This window comes from Mucor velutinosus (genome assembly GCF_035048745.1).
Source record: "Mucor velutinosus strain NIH1002 chromosome Unknown tig00000093, whole genome shotgun sequence".
In the NCBI taxonomy this organism is placed as follows: domain Eukaryota; kingdom Fungi; phylum Mucoromycota; class Mucoromycetes; order Mucorales; family Mucoraceae; genus Mucor; species Mucor velutinosus.
Genome location: NW_027041907.1, coordinates 1,891,328 through 1,909,396, shown reverse-complemented (window position 1 = coordinate 1,909,396; position 18,069 = coordinate 1,891,328). Strand labels below are relative to the sequence as shown.

At 41.6% G+C, this 18,069-nt stretch overlaps 8 protein-coding genes across 8 annotated transcripts; 2 read left to right on the top strand and 6 right to left on the bottom strand.

Annotated features, from left to right (window-relative positions):
- Nucleotides 1–667: 667 nt before the first annotated feature.
- On the bottom strand, nucleotides 668–2,981 carry GRS1_1 (Glycine--tRNA ligase 1, mitochondrial; the record flags this gene model as incomplete). The annotated part of the gene is made up of 4 exons (XM_064821744.1): nucleotides 668–2,037; nucleotides 2,104–2,280; nucleotides 2,343–2,900; nucleotides 2,957–2,981. The coding sequence occupies 4 exons, from the start codon at nucleotides 2,979–2,981 to the stop codon at nucleotides 668–670; spliced, it is 2,130 nt and encodes a 709-aa protein (XP_064681430.1).
- Nucleotides 2,982–3,333: 352 nt separating this feature from the next.
- Nucleotides 3,334–4,053, bottom strand: SRSF1 (Serine/arginine-rich splicing factor 1; the record flags this gene model as incomplete). The annotated part of the gene is made up of 5 exons (XM_064821743.1): nucleotides 3,334–3,368; nucleotides 3,421–3,561; nucleotides 3,667–3,798; nucleotides 3,854–3,968; nucleotides 4,027–4,053. The coding sequence occupies 5 exons, from the start codon at nucleotides 4,051–4,053 to the stop codon at nucleotides 3,334–3,336; spliced, it is 450 nt and encodes a 149-aa protein (XP_064681429.1).
- An 850-nt stretch (nucleotides 4,054–4,903) lies between these two features.
- ATC70_002365 (uncharacterized protein) lies at nucleotides 4,904–5,700 on the bottom strand (the record flags this gene model as incomplete). The annotated part of the gene is made up of 5 exons (XM_064821742.1): nucleotides 4,904–4,989; nucleotides 5,049–5,325; nucleotides 5,383–5,417; nucleotides 5,482–5,586; nucleotides 5,646–5,700. The coding sequence occupies 5 exons, from the start codon at nucleotides 5,698–5,700 to the stop codon at nucleotides 4,904–4,906; spliced, it is 558 nt and encodes a 185-aa protein (XP_064681428.1).
- Nucleotides 5,701–8,642: 2,942 nt separating this feature from the next.
- Nucleotides 8,643–9,707, top strand: ATC70_002364 (Protein kinase domain-containing protein; the record flags this gene model as incomplete). Its single annotated transcript, XM_064821741.1, has 2 exons — nucleotides 8,643–8,645; nucleotides 8,910–9,707. 2 exons carry the CDS (start codon nucleotides 8,643–8,645, stop codon nucleotides 9,705–9,707), a joined length of 801 nt encoding a protein of 266 aa, XP_064681427.1.
- Nucleotides 9,708–10,116: 409 nt separating this feature from the next.
- rcd1 (RNA-binding protein, CCR4-NOT complex subunit Rcd1) lies at nucleotides 10,117–10,836 on the top strand (the record flags this gene model as incomplete). Its single annotated transcript, XM_064821740.1, has 1 exon — nucleotides 10,117–10,836. One exon carries the CDS (start codon nucleotides 10,117–10,119, stop codon nucleotides 10,834–10,836), a length of 720 nt encoding a protein of 239 aa, XP_064681426.1.
- A 267-nt stretch (nucleotides 10,837–11,103) lies between these two features.
- On the bottom strand, nucleotides 11,104–12,383 carry ATC70_002362 (uncharacterized protein; the record flags this gene model as incomplete). The annotated part of the gene is made up of 2 exons (XM_064821739.1): nucleotides 11,104–11,941; nucleotides 11,998–12,383. The coding sequence occupies 2 exons, from the start codon at nucleotides 12,381–12,383 to the stop codon at nucleotides 11,104–11,106; spliced, it is 1,224 nt and encodes a 407-aa protein (XP_064681425.1).
- Nucleotides 12,384–13,543: 1,160 nt separating this feature from the next.
- On the bottom strand, nucleotides 13,544–13,965 carry CYS3 (cystathionine gamma-lyase cys3; the record flags this gene model as incomplete). Its single annotated transcript, XM_064821738.1, has 2 exons — nucleotides 13,544–13,850; nucleotides 13,904–13,965. 2 exons carry the CDS (start codon nucleotides 13,963–13,965, stop codon nucleotides 13,544–13,546), a joined length of 369 nt encoding a protein of 122 aa, XP_064681424.1.
- Nucleotides 13,966–14,475: 510 nt separating this feature from the next.
- RPL26A_2 (60S ribosomal protein L26A) lies at nucleotides 14,476–16,332 on the bottom strand (the record flags this gene model as incomplete). The annotated part of the gene is made up of 5 exons (XM_064821737.1): nucleotides 14,476–14,649; nucleotides 14,705–14,925; nucleotides 14,985–15,233; nucleotides 15,293–15,867; nucleotides 15,926–16,332. 5 exons carry the CDS (start codon nucleotides 16,330–16,332, stop codon nucleotides 14,476–14,478), a joined length of 1,626 nt encoding a protein of 541 aa, XP_064681423.1.
- Between the last annotated feature and the right edge of the window lie 1,737 nt (nucleotides 16,333–18,069).

The window sequence follows — 18,069 nt, the reverse complement described above, 5'->3', positions numbered from 1 at the left end:
GCAGAGAAAAAGAGCCAGCAGATCAAGCATCCTTCCAAACAGCAACCGGCAAACAATCACCACCATATCTACACTGACATTTAGCAATAAAAACTCGATGCTCCATTGGCAGTACCACCAGGAAAAGAACGCAAACGATCCATCTCATCCAAATCAGCATCTACACAGTGTTTTCCATACACAATCACTGCTATTTCTGTTTGGATTTCTATTTTTTCCTTGCTGGTGGATTGGCGGTTACTACATTAAGGTTGTCGCGAATGATATCGAAACAACGACCATCATCATTCACCCCTCCATGATAGCAAATGGCAAGACGTCATCCAAGTTGTTTCAATTACCACCTCACGCTGACATTGGCAGCAGATCCTCATCTTCTTTTGATGAAATCTTATTTTTTTACAAATGGAATCGATGTATGAGCCTATTTTCCATCTTTTTAGTTTTGATAGTGATATCCATGCTCATTTGGTATCTGGCAATCGCCTTCAATTAAATAAAATAATCAGCTCACACTAGGCTTTTCATGATTAAAACGGCGTTTTTTTTTTTTTTTTTATATTTGAATTTTTATGAAATGTTGTTATATGAGATACGAAAAACCAAAATGTAAATAAAAAAGGAATTAAATGATGATGTAGGGTTGCTTTTGTTTCATGCCCGAGGGTTAATTGGATGGGGTTTCTTGCTTTTCAGTGCTAGTAGAGTCACTGTTGATGATGGCACCCGCTGTAGGAGATACTGTAGATGTAGATGTGTTGTTGGTGCTGGACGGAGGATCGACTGCGGCAGAATTAGAAGCGACAGTAGTGGTATCGACATGAGGTGCAGACACGGTCGCTGATGTAGCATCAGAGGCTGCTGCAGTAGATGAAGGAACATCACTCAAACCACCGACAATGGAGGCTGAAGATGGATCCAAATTACTGCCCTTTGGCTGCTGCTGCTGCTGCTGCTGCTGATTATTGAAGTAGGCTGGCTCGTATAATTCATGAGAATAGGGTTGAGCATTGTAGCTACTGACAAGTCCAGAACGATCAGAAACTGCAGCGTTTTGATCGTGCTGATAGAATGCGCTGCTGGCACTTGTAGAGTTGGTGGGCGGATTCTCTGTGATGGGAGTTGAAAGCAGAGATGAGCTGGCAGCAGGAGAATGCTTTGCTGAAGACTGTTGCTGTTGAACTTTTTGGCCATGAGCACCCACATTGTTGTAGCTGGAAGCAGTATATTTTGTAACGATTTTCTTGAGAGCATAGGGCAATGTCTTCCAGGGGAACACCTTGACATCCTTTTCGATATTACGAGGCTTGGGATTGGGGAAACTCATAATGAGCTTGAAGAAATCAGCACTCTCAGCCTTGCATTTACTGACGGTCAATGGTCTGAACCCTTCCAAGTTTCTACGAATACGGTTCTTTTCCTCTACGCTAAATCGGATGTCCATCAAGCATTCAAGCAAGTAAATGCAGTCAACAGAGGTGATAAAGAAGTCGTTGCGTTCCATCCAGTAGATGCAGGAAACCACAATGTTACCACTGTTGGAGGCACGTTCACCTTGAGGTACAGGCTGGAATGTGGTCGTGATTTTGTTGCCATGTTGCTCGCGCCAGAACTGCACCAGACGACGACGATGATCCCATTCCTCTGGAGCCCAACTCTTGGTCATGGCCTCCAAATCACCCATAATGTCTAGATTGGCGCGGCTGACGAGGCCAGGATAAGGTTGATAGTTGGCTACTGAAGTAGTAGGTGTATGAGTAGCTGATTTGAAGCCATACACGGCACTATTGCTATCATTCATTTGATGCTGACGGGGCCTATTGGCACCATGTGGATGAGCATTGAGTGAAGGATCCATAGGGTTGTTGTAAGCAGATGGCATGGCATTGTTCGAAGCTGTCTGATCCAACCCACCAGTAAGCATGCCCGTGAATCCTCCTGTTCCAGCGGCGGAGGGGAAGAGATTGAGGGTAGCAGCTGAGTTGGCATAGCCGTTGTATGGGTGATGCTGTTGGGGTCTTGCATGTTGGGCATATTCTGGTAAATGACACAAGGATCAATCAATACATCAGTTCATCACCTTCACAGATCATGGTACTTTACTGTCTACAAAAATGCCAGCTTGGCCTGGATGCCCATGGTGTGGCGATGGCTGCTGATAAGCATGGTAGGATTGATAGCCGGCAACCTGAGCTCCGAATCCGTAAGAGGTATTTACAGCTGGAGGTGAATAAAAGCCTTGATAAGCGGCGGCAGAAGTATTCAGAAAGTCGTTGTTATCTGCCATTGAAGATGAGAAATTAAATAAATGTTTAATAATAGATTGACAGTGACATACATACCTTTAGGTTGATATGGACCTGATGCAGTGTGCGCATCCGTAGTACTGGCGACTGCAGCAGTTGTAGCATGAGGATAGGATGGATGGGCAGCAGCCGCTGGAGTGACGCCAGAGGAAACAATAGGACTCGTCTTTTTATCGTTTAAAGCCATGTAATTGAAATCTGCTACCGTCCATGTTTCTGTCACCATGTCTTTGTCCAAGAAACAGATGCTAACGGGTACATTGGGTGCGGACGAATGTGTCTGCTGGAACGAAGGCACAGTAGCGACCAGAGAAGTGATGCCCTGAGATTGCAATTGCTTTGTGTCCACCATCAGACTATTGAATGCTAGTTTGGCAGGCATTTGAGGCGGCAATGCTTGTACTACCACAGTAACAATAGTTCCCTCGTTGCCTTGAGCAGGCGACATTTCGATCAGCTTTGGCCCTTGGATGGTTTTGCCCTCGTTCTTTTGCTGGAGATGTTGCTTTTGTTGTTGCTGCTGCTGATGGTCCCCTGACATGGAAGGCCATTTTTGCTGGGGCTCTACACCTGAAGCCAAGCGGACAGCAGGAACTAATAGATATTGATAAATAAATTGAGTTTTTATACAATTATGCGTTCATAATTACGATCGGATAGAGCATTGTTATTCATGTCTACCAGCCATGTTAGATATGATGCATTGGGGAGAGGCAAGAGATCAAACAAAAGTTACCTGAAGCGTTTCTCTTTCAAAAGATCGTCGATATGTGCGAGTTTTTGTTTTTTTTTATATATATAAATGTAAAACAAAGAGAGGAAAGAGAAACATCTCATAGGTTTTACATTTTTTAAACCAAAATGGAGCTGGAAAAGCCGGTCCATGTAATTTGACAGCAAAGATTATATCACCATTTTGCATGTTATTTTTTGTTGATTGATCAAGTTTCATGGCATTAAAATCACATGATGTTATATACTTGCTAGTTATAAAGGGTCTCTTGGTTTATTCGATTTTATATATAAATTATGGGTGAGCATACATGGTGGTCCATTGGCGAGCTATTAAAAATGGACGTCAGCATCACGAATAAAGCTTCCACATTGAATTTACCTTGCTCAATGGCACCCTTTTCATCTTCCTTCCAGTGGGAAGCAACATCATTTGCTAATGGATCATCTGGGTTAGGTGCAGACAGCAATGCCTGTATGGAGAGTAACACGGTGCGGATTTGAAGAGCAGGAGACCATTTATCTGCAAAGGATGACAATCAACATCCTCTCCTCTTTCTTTACATCTCCCCCGCCCTTTGGAGGCGTTCTTGTCCGTCCCCCCCCCCCTCCTTCAACTTCATCTTACCTTTAAGGATATCCAAGCAAATACGACCCAGCTTGTCAATGTTGGGATGGTAGATTTTTGTCAAGAAGCGAACCTTGGGAGGTCCCATTGGATAATCCTCGGGTAAGAACAACTCCAAGTGGAAAATACCGCCTTCAAGATGACTATTAATCTCTAATGAGGGTGATGTTCAATAACATCTATTTACCTTCAAATGGAGATTGAGAAGGACCAGCGATAATCACATCGAAATAACGCAAGTTATCATCATGAGGTGTGGCACTGATGCCAGGAGCAGGGTCAGCTAATAAACGTTCGGTTTCCTGCTCAATCACGTAAATAAATCATATCTGTACACTATCGAGTAGTCTGCTTTCATACCTTAACAATTCTTTTGGGAAGAGACATGTACGGCTACTCGACTATGGATATGAGAAGATGAAGGGGAAGAGAGAAAAAGAAAGAAAAGGAGCTGTGAAAAACACAAATAAAAAGCTCGATAATAATAATGGAACCCAGTTACGTATATTCTTGTGGATGTGCCAGCTGCGAGTGTCTAATGGAATCCCATTGGGCAAGAGAGTGATGCTTCCAAGTGCTTGTTTCGAGCATGTCATGCTCATACTACGCCTTCTGTCCACTCTTCAGTCTTATCCGAGCCAGCATGAAGGCATTTATTTCAGAAAATGTTACAAGACGCAAATGATAGTCTTTCCAGCTTATCACATCTCAGTGGGCCATGATACGTTCTCCATATACTCAAAAGTAGCGCCAGTTGGATGATCCCATTCAGCATCACAGGTAGTTGTAAAGTTCCAATCTGGGTAGGGCATCGCTTTGGATCTAGAGAACAGTCAGTTCAATAGCATGCTCTAAGGGAAGATGCGCCAACATTGACATTTGAATGCGGAAATTGAATGGACCACAGTAGATCAATGTAGCATAATCAATTGAGCAAACATTCAAATACGACTTTCAATGACATTTCTAGTATAGCATCACTCATTGACTGATATGAGCATGACTCTTGATGCCTATTATACACGCAACCCTGTTTTCGAGTACGTCTAATCACTGCTGCAATACCTCCCTGGCTGTCAAGTGGCTTAAGTGATACAGCAATGATCCCAAATGAACTACATAGTTGCTCTCCACATGCTCCAGTCGAATTACAGTTGCAGAGCGTATATATACACAAGTGTCTCCAAATAAAAAATATCGTCTGAATCTGACATGACTTTATTTAAGCATCCATCCGCTACATGAGAACGCAACCACCCTTCTCTTCTGGAGGTGGATTATTCGCCTTTTCAATGGAAGCAATCAACGAGTCGAAAATTTTGGCTAAGGTATAGTTCGTTTAGGTCAATCTTCAAACGCACATAGAATGGCAGACAACTTACAAACGTTCTCATCATGCTTTGCTGACGTCTCAACAAAAGGGCAGTTCCATTGCTGTGCCAATTCTAAACCTTCTTGTGTAGTAACTTGTCTCTGAATGTTCAAATCAGACTTATTGCCCACAATGACACAAGGCACCGTTTCTAATCCAGTGAAATCTAAAATCTTGTCTCGAATAATCTTGATCATGTCAAAGCTCGATTTGGACGAGATGGAGTAGACTAGTACGTAGCCGTTCATACTCGATGCGTGATGTGATGATAGTATAGAGTACTCGTCCTGTGTCTTTGTGTTTAATCTCTCGCGCGCCGGGACATATGACAAGTTGCTATTTACCTGACCCGCTGTATCCATGATTTCCACCTTGTATTCTATTTGCAATGTTGCATGTTTAGTATACTGCTATGCTATAACTCCCCAATGCCTTTGTCTCACCTAAGCCTCGGTACTTGATGGTCTTTGTAAATGTATTCTCGATGGTCGGGTAATAACTGTCAACAAAGTGATTTTCACAAAATTGGATAACAAGCGAAGATTTGCCTAATGTAAATGCTTAGAGATGTTCTCACAAGCCATGCCTCTTTAGCTAAAAGTATTACCAACGGCTCTTGTTCCTAACACTGCAATACGTCTGGCCTTGGCTTGAGTTGACATTGTCTGCTTTCAATAGGTAAGATGTAAAGAAAAACGGAGGGAAAGAAGGAAGGAAGAAAGGGAAAAAAAAATGAAATCTGTGTTAGGTTAACCCTTCTTTTAGTTGATTGTCATGGCAGGAAACCCCGACTATTTCATTTAAAACCTAATCTCTCTCATTCATACTCTCATGATTTGACATGCATCGACCTAGTAGACTATGAGCTGATATGGCTATTGCGAATATTTTGTTATATAGTGAGATGTGGCCATTTGGGTCAATTTCTATTCGGCTGGATAATGTAGCATTCGGGAGGTTTTATCCCGGCATACACACAGCATGTCATAAAGCAGCAAGCGTTTTATTATTTTTTTTTGTTCCACAAACTTGGCATAGATACTAAATTATCTATGAACCCAATATGACGCCGATTGCATTCGTTGTTAAGTAATGAAGTGCTTATTGTTTACACCAGCAATCCCTTGCAGACCCAAAAATGTCAAGTCGCCAATGTGAAAAGGCCAAAAGCATGTAAAACATTGTGAGAAAATTTGGTTCTTTTTAGCATAATAGCCTGAGAAACTTGTTGCAAACATAAATTATGGCAGCAATGTGTAAATCATTCCACAAATGTCACTTTATGAACACATCTTGTTTAGGTACACAAGCTTTCTTCGCATCGCATTACCTTAAATGGTGCTAATCATGTCCTTCCTACTTCAGATTGCCGTGTGTAGCGTCAAAAATAGAATGAGACGAGTTCAGTTTTGGTATGTCGATTCACGTTCACGTAGGGTATCGCCAGGCCAAAACGTTTTTAGAGTGATGGAATTGTGGCAACGTTGATTAGAAGATGAGCACCTGTTTCCTTTGCAAACGACAGGCTAGCATCGTGTCTAAATGGAGCCAACACCGCTTCAGAGCATCTAGTGATAAAATCGATCCTGCTTTGAAGCCATTTAATTTGTGGTCTTGTCGTCGATTTCAAGAACTAGAAGATTATAAGGCTCGACTGCATATCGAAACCTATACTCTTAGTGTTTGATTTAATGAATGATGAGTCTTTTTAGGCTGACCGTTGAACCACGAATATGATGCGGACCACCTAGTGATTTCAGCTACCGAGTTATGGACCAACTGTATTCCAGCTAATTTTATAGCATAGTTTATACTAGATGCAGACTATCTACTGCGTCTAAAACGTCCAGTATGCTTTACAGCCGCCATCACCTCGCTAGTAAGCTGTAACATTGTACTACGATACAACGATACAACAGTGCCACTCAACCTAATGCTTTTAGCTGAATACTTGAACGCTACAGCGTGCTCTGAATCTTGATTAATGAGTACATTGCCTTTATACCTTTATCTCATGACGAAAACTTCCCTCTTGACGAACATGTAGATAAAACACAGCCAAATTTGGCAGCTTTCAAGCCTTAATATCTTGCCATTGAGATCTTTCTGAGCCACCGGAATGATGCTAAACAATTGTACTTGAGTAGTAGTAACTTCCTGACACCTTTGCTCAACTTTTTGAGGACCAAAAAAACATGGCCAAAAATCGACCAAAAAGCATGAGGTACTCCTCATGGTTTTCATCGAAAATCAAACGATCGCGTTTTTCATCTTGAAAATGAAGACTTTTACTAAGGTATATATCGTATCAAAATGTTTCTCTCGATCCAAAGCAACCTCTGAAACTACTTTTATGAAGCTTTCATATGCAAAATATGGCTATTTTCGCTAAAAATATCATTTCGTATTTTATTAAATTGCTCAATAGCTTTAGTCAAAACATTTACTTTACTTGGCACCATTAGGAGCGCCTTAAAAAGTACTCTAAGAATGTATTATGAAGCATTGAATGATCATCACAGTTTATATAGTCGAATCTTCCAGAATAGATTAAAGAAGTCGAAAAAAGACAAAATCTGTCCAATCTTGAACAGAAAAAGTAACCTGAGTTTGAGTTAATTTTGGTGGTGGTGGCTTGCTGCTGGCTGACCTAAATACCTTTCTATTGATGACAATGATAATTGCGATGCTGATTAAATGGGAATCATAAAGTCAAAAGAACTATCGCATAACCAGAATACCTTTTTTCTTTTCTTTTTTTTGCTTTTGTTGGGCATCCTCATATCTGACAACGTCAGTCAGCCAGGTTTACAACCAAAATATGGGAACACAACTTTCTAATCATAATGTGCAGCATTCCAACATGGCATGTAGATAGTATGCGTCTATTGAGTTGTTTGAAAAAGACTACTGCCACTGTCTAAAAAGCTATTTCAGAATGTGATGAGAATATCTTCAAAAATTGTTTCAGAATATTCATTACGAAGAATGGCTGCAATCTCGTAGACAGTTGGTAGATTCTGAGTGCGCCTATCTTCACCAACAATTAGCTCTAATCTCATTTGAGAGTAAGGTCGAATGGGAGTATCCTCGTTTCTATTATTTCAGACTTGCCATTATTCACTCAGGATCTCCTGTGCATTTTCCTAATTGCAAACAAAGGTTTTTAAGCCTTATCTAGTGCTTAATGTTTGAACGTTATATGCCTCTGACGACATTTTCTTATTATTTGAGTAAACAACTGCCTAATATTCACAAGACGACATCTCCATATAAACATACAAACAATGCGAGCTAGACCTCAAGTATATGCGTCGTTATAGAAGGAAAAAGTCTAAATACATAACATTTTGTCTTATACGAATCAATATGCCTAATTTTGCGGCTTAAATGCCACAAGTATGGATTTAGTAGGTGGTCTATAAGAATTTTTTAAGGTGGTCGGTATCAAGCCTGTTAAACCAGATCAAGCTTCATTATCAGATATCTCCGGGCCGGATGAAGGCTACCTCTAAGCGACGGAGTACAGAGACAAATGGTTCCATTGAAAACTAACACAGTGTCAGGCTAACTAGAAATCCTCCTCTTTTTCATACATCTCAATATGGTAACGTAGATCAATGCAACTAGATGGATATATTCTCGACGATAGATGAGTTTCTTGGGATGGATGAAATGGTAGATACAGGGATGAGTACATGATTCATTTTTTTCGACAATGGATCAATCAAGTCATTTTTCGATGACTGGATGTGACATGGCCGACTATTAGTAGTGTATAACCTTTCCATCACCAGAGAGCTCCTACTTAGAGATTGAAATGATCCACTATATGTAAAAGATAGAAGACTAATGATATTGTCTGTGCTAGGCTCCTACCAAGAAGTCCACTGGTAAGAAGGTCGCTCCTTCTCCCTATCCTGTCAAGGGAAAGCAAACCACCAAGGCTGCTGCCAACCCTTTGATTGAAAAGACCCCCAAGAACTTTGGTGTCGGTCAAGATGTTCAACCCAAGCGTGATGTCTCTCGTTTCGTTAAGTGGCCTCAATATGTCAAGCTTCAACGTCAAAAGAAGATCATCTACCAACGTCTCAAGGTCCCTCCTGCTCTTAACCAATTCACCCAAGTTTTGGACAAGAACACTGCCACTCAAGTCTTCAAGTTGATGCACAAGTACAGACCCGAGTCCAAGAACGAGAAGCGTGATCGTCTCCGTGCTGCTGCTCTTGCCAAGTCTGAGAAGAAGGAGGTTGCCAAGACTGACAAGCCCGTTGTCATCAAGTACGGTATCAACCACATCACTGCTTTGGTTGAGGCCAAGAAGGCTCAATTGGTCGTCATTGCTGATGATGTTGACCCCATTGAGTTGGTTCTCTGGCTCCCTGCTCTCTGCCGTAAGATGGGTGTCCCTTACTGTATTGTCAAGGGTAAGGCTCGTCTCGGTACACTCGTCCACAAGAAGACTGCCACTGCTCTTGCTTTGACCGAAGTCTCTGAGGCTGATAAGGCTGAGTTGGCTACCATTGTCTCTGCTGTCAACACCAACTTCACCGAGAAGTGGGAAGATGTCCGTCGTCACTGGGGTGGTGGTATCATGGGTCCCAAGTCCAACGCTAAGATGGCCAAGCGCGCTGCCATCGCTGCTAAGGAAATTGCTGCCCGTCAATAAGCAAACCGTTCTTTTTTCCCTTTCGTTTTTCATCATGAGAAATAAAGCATAGAACATCTCTTTTTTCTTTTTTTTTTTCCAACAGAATTTAATATTGGTTTCGAGGATTATAGGGATTAATCGAGTTTATATATGTGAGTTTAGGAGAGTCTGGAGAGAAAGCGAGTGAGAGAAAGAAAGAGAGAAAAACTGGGATTATCGTTTTATTGGGAACACACTTCTGTGTTGATGAAAGCAATATCTCCTAAACGAGTAAAACTATCATTCTCTGATCCCCCCGTCAATTAAATTAAAAATCAAGGGACAATGCGCACATGTATCTAGTGGTATAAAAACGAAAGCTTAGAGAGAGGTTTCATAAACATACCATCTTATCCCTCTTCACCTCTGTTTCTCTTTCTTTTATAGCATGGAAGATATTCACTTCTTCAATACATTTGCCATTTGGACACGAAGCGTGGTGCTCATTCTCTCCATATTCGTTGTCGTTCTCTCACTCAGCATCTACAATTACAGCGCTATACCTATCTATTCACTACTGGAAGAAGATGCCACCAACGTCGTTATCAAGGGACACCAGATCATCTATGACATGATTCAAGACAGAAGGCTCATTGCAACTCTTGTGGCAGCTCAAGCATCTATATTCTGTCCTCTGTTTCTACTCATGAGTTCCTGCAACACATCTACTAGCTGCTTTGAATACGTTACGAGAAGATCGTTCATTGTGCTATCCACCACTGATATTTGGCGCGCCATTGTTGAGCAATTCTGCCAATTCCTCATGCCAACGGGTCTTGCCATGAGTTGGATATTCTGCATCACCTTTGATCAACGTACAGAAGCTGCTTTGATAGATCAGAACATAATGGGGTTGAACTTTGCAGAGCAGCAAACAAGCTGCGCTTTAGCAATCTATGTGGCAAACGGGCTCAAGTATATTATTATTACCGTACTGGCAATGGAGGTTTTGGCAATCTGGCTCTCTTCTTACCAGTATGCAATGATCTTATTCAGAGCACAGTATCAGCAACGGGCTATCCAATTGAATGAGGATGAGGACGACGTTGAATGTGCTGGTATAGAACCCATGCAAGGACAAGATGAAGAGAAATTGCTGGATAATTAATGAAACATAGCATATATATATATATACCTGTAATCATCATAATAAAAATAAAGCTGAACATTGATAAATTGTACTTGATTTGCATTACAAGTATTCAGACGTTTCTCCAGGACGATCATCTTATTCTCTGAATACAGCGGCTACCGAGGCAATTTTCTGGTAATAGGGACTCTTTATCAACACACTGAGAAAAGGGGATATCATCGATTTTATGCCATACAATAAATAACTATATACATTTTCAAGAATAGGTAATAGGACAAATGTCTAATCATCTTTGCCAGCAAGCGCTTTCTTCTTGGGCTGAACAACAGGCTGATCATTACCATTGTTGTCATTATCCGATTCATCTCCCCAAGCATCCCAAGCATCCAATGACACGCTGTCTCTTGGTTCCTCTACGGCGTGGTTACTGTTCAATGGAGCAGGAGGTTCATGCACACTCTCCTCATCATCGTCATCCACAGTATCCAAAAAGCCTTCTTCCTCGTCATGGTGATTCAAAAACGACATTTGCTCTTCATCAGCGCTTGCAGTTTCAGCAACAGCCGCTTTTGCCACTCGATACAAGTAAGCCATCACCACAAGAGCAAGCAGAGAGAATAAGACAGCAGCAGCAAACCGAATCTTCATGACTCTCTGTTCTGACTCGGACAGATCGTCATCCTCGCCCAGTACATGCTTAGCAAAAGAGGTCAGATTGGCACCAATGTAGACGTGTAGTGCAATTTTGAGTAGCGAAATGGCTGTTCCTGCAGCAAATTGAAACAGAGAGATGTTGGTGGCAGCAAAGAACACATTCAGCAGGTTGAAAGGATAGGGCGAGAATCGGATCAGCAAGAACAGCTTGAACCCCTTCTTTTCAACAGTATTGACGACAGCCTCTAGGTTGGGGTATTTAGACAATGTACGCACCACACGAGCCTTGAGAAAGCTGCGAGATAACTGGAAGCAGACAACGGCTCCAGTCAATGCACTGAAATAAGAAATAGGAAATCCAACTGAAAATCCAAACGTAAAACCAGACAAAGTTTGATAGGTGCCGTAACCGAGGATGGGAGGAAATGCACTTGAAAAGATCAGCACGGACATGAGGATGTAGCCGCTGTGATGGAGGCTGTTAGTTTGTACTGCATATCATGAGTCATGTATCATACCAACCTGTAGCCCATGCTCGCTAGCTTGTCGCTCAATGTCTCCAATGCTTGAAAGAACTGACGTCGATGAGTATACATAAAGATGGATGATGTTACAATAAAGACACCAGCCAGCAAGTACCACCGCCAATGATATATGAATGCTTTTATCTTTCGCTTGGTGAGCTGTTGCGCTATTTGAGCGAGACGTGAAGGCTGTCTTCGTTGCTGCTCTGGATACAGCTCGATATCAGCACCTTCTGCTGCTGTTGCTGTTACTGCAGTAGTAGCTATGGGTTGCTGCAGCAGCAGTGACTCTTGCTGCCCCAGCTCTGGTAGGTCGTTGCTGTCGTAGAGCTTGTCATGCGCACCTATGATTGTTGCGTTGTCTATGGCCGAGGAAGAGGTCATTTTCTAGTATGTGTTATCTACAGTGGAGAAAAAAGAACTTTATTGTTTGCTCTATTGGCTGGTGGATGATGAACGAGGACCAACACATGGCTATATTGAAGTGCCGAGTTCCAGCCAACAGTTGCATGGACATTGATCTACCTCATGATTCGGAAGAGAGCAGCAATCCGATTGTACTGCACGTCATTTAGTAACTATTAAGAGCATCCAAGAGCTATAGAAGCGCACACAGATCGTACAAAGTGGTGTTATAGAGAGCACAATATCAATCTCAAAAAAACACGCATTAGAAAAGGATACTCGAACGTATATTATTTCTCATAGTCATTCAATCGCTCTGAAGCCAAGCGACAAGGAGCCTAAAGTACTCCTCGACGCCATTGTCAAATGTCCATCCTATGTATACCATGTCAGCTACTACAGGAGCATAGCCAGCTTCATGAACCACTTACTGTTTGTCCATGTCAAGGCTATTTCGAAAGGAAAGGCCGAACTGGAAGATTTCGCCTACTTTCCGTATAGGTGTGGGGCAACTGCTTTTGCAAAGGTTATCAATGTTTCCCTCCCTCACATCAAGCTCGAGAACCCACACAGATCCTTTCGTTACCAGAGGCCAGCGATCATCTAACTGACAAAGTTGCCACAAAGACAGCCTCAGTCAACCTTCGCATCCGGCGTTGGGTGCTGTTTAGGATTTCTAGCTTGATTTCTTGAGCTCTGTTCTCCAATGTTTCCTCAGCCAAACCTCGTCCCCAACTATGCAATGATACTAGTAGCTTACACACGCCACACATACAGTATCATGGTCGTTTTCACTTTCTGGGTAAGAGTTGTGACATTTGGCACATCGTTCAGACATACGCTGCCGTCTGAGGCTGGCAATACAAGTGCTTTAGCACTCCTCATGGACAGCAAGCTTGTTTGATGAAAAGAATAGAGAAATAGTGTTACCGTAGCCCTCTTCTTTTATACACAATACTTTAACTGCATTTGTTCTCTTGCAATGTGCTCTATTTTGAGCCCGTTTGAATCTTCCACCCACAACACTTCATGATTTGTATTTTTTTTAATACTGTTTTTTTTTTTATTCAAAAAAGCCTGGCCACATTCGAGATGGCGAGCATTTGGGCTATTGAGATGAGCTAAATAGAGCGAGATATTTAGGCAATGGTAACCTCAACCTCAACTCCGGGTTCAATGGAGATGGAGGTGATTTGCTTGACAATCTCAGAGGGAGAGTGCAAATCAATCAAACGCTTGTGGATTCTCATCTCGAAGCGATCAAAAGTCTCGGAACCGTTACCACAAGGAGACTTACGGGTGGTAATGCGAAGAACCTTGGTAGGGAGACGGACGGGACCCTTAACCTTGAGTTGCTTATCCTTGGCACGTTGGATAAGATCAGAAGAGACCTTTTCCAAGTTCTTGACGTTGCGAGAAGTCAAGGTGATACGGATACGGTGGATCCTATACAACGAGTCAGCATTTCAACACGTCTGCTCCACTTTGTGCGAACTTACTTGGGTTGATCTTGTTCCTCAAGACCAGGCTTTTGGGTAGAGTTCTTAGCGACGTAGGACATTCTAGTTATGAATTCTCTGCAGTGACATTGTCATTAAACAACACTTGCTAGTAGCATTATCAACACATACCAGCGGTGACTAAGTCAATTTGCTAAAACGAAGAAGGAGCCATAACATTTTAAAAATTTTACATCCATATAAATTTTTTTTCTTCTATTCAACATGATCTTGATTGGCTCCTTAGTGTGAAAGCCACCCAAGGGCAATGCTGTGGTGGATCTCAATGCCATTTTGCATTCTGGATAGCGGGTCACAGTCAATCTTCATATAAAAAAAAAGCAGCATGTATTTAACTCATTGCATAGAGTATGTGTAGGTGCTTTGGCCTGCAAGATTGTTTGTAAATCTCTCCAAATGTTGATAGTTTTAATGGGATTGCATCTGGCATTTGATCTGTGCTTCATACTCCGTTCCAAACAGAGGTACCATCTGTTTAGCACAGATCCGGCATTATATATTTATAGATTAGATATTAGCAAGTCCATTATGTAAAACTAAAAATATGTCGTCTATACTGGAATGCAGCTTGTTCGTTTAACAAACTTCAATCTATGTGGCAGCGGCATAGATGTCACTCCTCCACTACGAGATTCATGTATATTGGGTAGACCAAGCTTATCATCTGCTTCGATAAAACACCTTGCAAGCACCTGGATCATGGCATTGAAGATTTGCGCTTCTGCCTATACTACATGGTAAGCTATAGTATATTGGTCATGGCATACAAGTCAGACATACAAGGTAAGCGCCTGGACAAATTCTCCTTCCCCATCCAAACGCATAATGATCACGCTCCTCCAGTTTACCATTCGCAGCAGCATGCATCGTCTTGAGATTGCTCATAAATCGCTCAGGAGAGTATATTTCGGGGCAAGAATAGTTGTCAGCATTTTTGTGCATGCTATCCATACTCGATATCAACACGGCACCTTTAGGAATGATAAAGTTGTCGATCAAGACTATAGCACGCAAAAAAATAATGAGCAACAGATCCACAATGAGAGCGCACTGCACGTACCGTCTCGCTGTACGCTATGAGGTATCCCAAATGGACTGATGGGTCTATATCGCATACTCTCCTTGATAACGGCAATGCAATACGGCACCTCTAGACGATCCTGAAATCCAGGTACTCGGCCATGTGCTCGGATGAAGTTATCAATCTCCTCTGCTGCTCTCTGCTGTACATCTAGATGATGAGATAGAATTGCAAAATTCCATGACAGACTTGTTGCTGTAGTATCTGTGCCCCCCGCAATGATATCACCTGTATGTAAGCAGCATGTGCTGAGTGATCATGTACCGCATAAATACAGATATACTTACACATCAGTACTATTTTATCCTCCTCTGTGAATTCATATTTTTGCTCCTCCAGTGATTTGACCACGTTAGGGCCATCTCTTGACATGGCCTCTTTCAATAATCTTTTGAATACGGGATCTCGCTTTGTTTTTATAAAGTGCTTCATCTTCACTTGTGATCCGGCAAAGTAATCGACAATGGAAAGAATGGGTAAAAAGCTGGCCAAATCATTCTCGAATCCGCCGAGCATCATAGTCTCTTCTATCAAGCTGCTCAACTCATGGAATTTGGGATCTTCAATTGTCTCGAACCTATCCCCAAATGAGACCTTGTAAATCACGTTCAATGCCTGCAACATGAAATGCTGCATTGGATCTACACTCTTATCCTCCTCTGTTGCACGCATCAGGCGGTTGACCAACTCCAAAGATTCGTTGCTGATAGAATCCATGTACTTATCGATTTGTTTGGGTGCCAATATGGAAATGACTATATACAGACTTTGCTGAATGCTTACATTTTGGACAAGAAGATATCGGTGCTCTATGTACCTGCAGATCGACTTTTGTTGTAAGATGGCCCTGGTTGCGCAAACCCTATACCTCTTGAATTCAAGTGAGCCCACCACACTGAAACACTTGCCGCTTTACTTACTTTCCCCTGAAACTGTAGTGCTCTGATGCGTAAGTTGAATAAGGCCGGAATGATGTCTCGCTGCCATGCGTTACAAATATCTTGTGTGCTAGCTCTGGGCTATCACATAACACCCAAATTTGCTGCCCTAGGTGAACCTTGATGATGGGGCCCAATTCCTTGTGCCATTGAATGAGCTTCTTACTCGGTGCATCTCCTAAAGCGAGCATGTGGCCAATATACGGATAACGTGAGCCTGGAGTAGGGATTTCGGTTGCATTTTGGAATTTGTCGCTTTTGGGCTTGCTCTTGTTGATTGAAGAGACGAATTGGCATGTAGAGTACAGCACAGTTGCGGCAATTGTTATACTTATAATTGGAATCGCATATCGTTGGCTCAAAAAAATCAATGCGTTCGCTTTAGTCATTTTTAAAGAATAGAAAGAGAAAAGAAGAAATTAAGCCTTTGGACAGGACAGAAGAAGTAAATCTCCTTTCTTGTAATCAAATGGTACGTTGTGCACCCAGGGGTATTCACGGTTTTAGCGAATAGGCTTGCATGAAATAGCCTCTATGCATATGTGTGTTACAGACGTCTGCTGCTCGATGAAACAATGCTGATCCCTCTTATCGACTTTTGATCGAGAAGCATAAATTTGTGGTGCTATCTTCGTGTACTCGTATGATAGATCCATGGGTTTACAGTATCCATATAAATATAAAATCACAGCCTCATATGCATCTGCAATTTCTTGTTTTGTTGACTTGATCCATGGCGAATGGGATTTTGAATCACTTCATCCATTGTTATAGCTCCGTTGATTTGTTCGCTTTGTCCTTTCATGACCAAAGAGTTATTTCTTCAGAAATAGCTCTCATTAATCATGATGCTGACTGTCGTTTTGGTTGTAACGTTTACAGCTCTGAAAGGCAAAGCGATTGCCCTTGTAAAGCTTATCTCTTCCTTTCTGTGTTGTTGAAAGTAGTTTTGATAGTGCCTTTCCATATCGATTCAAGGCATTGGTGTTACATTGTGTTTTTAAAAGAAAGAAAAGGGACCTAATATTGATGCTGTAGTTTGAAAAATAACCGAATCTTTTTACTACAAAGAGCAAAGCACTATCAGTTTATGAAAAAGAATAAGCTTTATTCGATATTACCTTCTAGAGTCTCGCCTGTATTCGCTGCTTCCCACTAATCAAATATGTTTTATTTGATATAGATGTACAACTAATTTTGCGTGGCTAGCATGATGACTGTTGAGAATGGTTAATTTTGAGCGGAAGTTACTAGTAAAACTTTTTGAATTACTATATGGATGTGAGCTGTATGAGTAATGAAAGTTGTAGAGGTTACTTTTTTTTGACTAGGGCATATTTGACTAGGGCATATTTGACTTGGGCTTGTTGAGAATGACGCCAATGAGTAATGATGAAGTGTGTTATATCAAATACCATAGCAAGGTCTCACACTAAAGGTTGTGGAAGGTTGTGGGCTATACTTTGGTCCTTCGGGTAAAACATGCTAATCATGATTTACGAATTATTTGTTGGGTGGATAGCAAACCCGTTTGTATTATAGTGCAACATCGCGCTATAAACCTAACTTAACAAAAAGTATATAAATGCAACCAGTGAATGCAATCTCAATAAAAGTGTAATTTTTTTGGCAGATTCAATTTTACTGCCACATCAAATTTTGACATGACACAAGGTAATAAAATGATCGATATCCAATGGGTTGTTGTACCGCTAGGTTTCGCCACCCAGTGACCCCGAGCCAAGAGCCTAGTAGCTTCTGCTTTTTTTTTCAATTCTCTGCACTGTGCTAAGGTTCTTATATCTTTTTTTTTGGCGCTTGAAGAATCCCGTGCTTATAGCTGATTAGATAAACGTAGGCTTTAATTTGAGCGAATTCTTAAAGGGTACGTACATTGGCACCGAAAGCCATCACAACATGCTAAACTTAACTTAAAGCTCTTTAATGGTTTTGTTTTGTGCAAATCCGTTGAGCATTTGTCGATATACAGCTTCGTGCAAAATCATCAAAGTTTAGCCAAATTTGCCTGTGATAGCAAAGTAAAAATTTCGAAAACAAATTTTTGAATGTACAACATTATCAATTTCTCATGATACTAACGTGCTAGAGCTTCGAGTCTAGGCTCA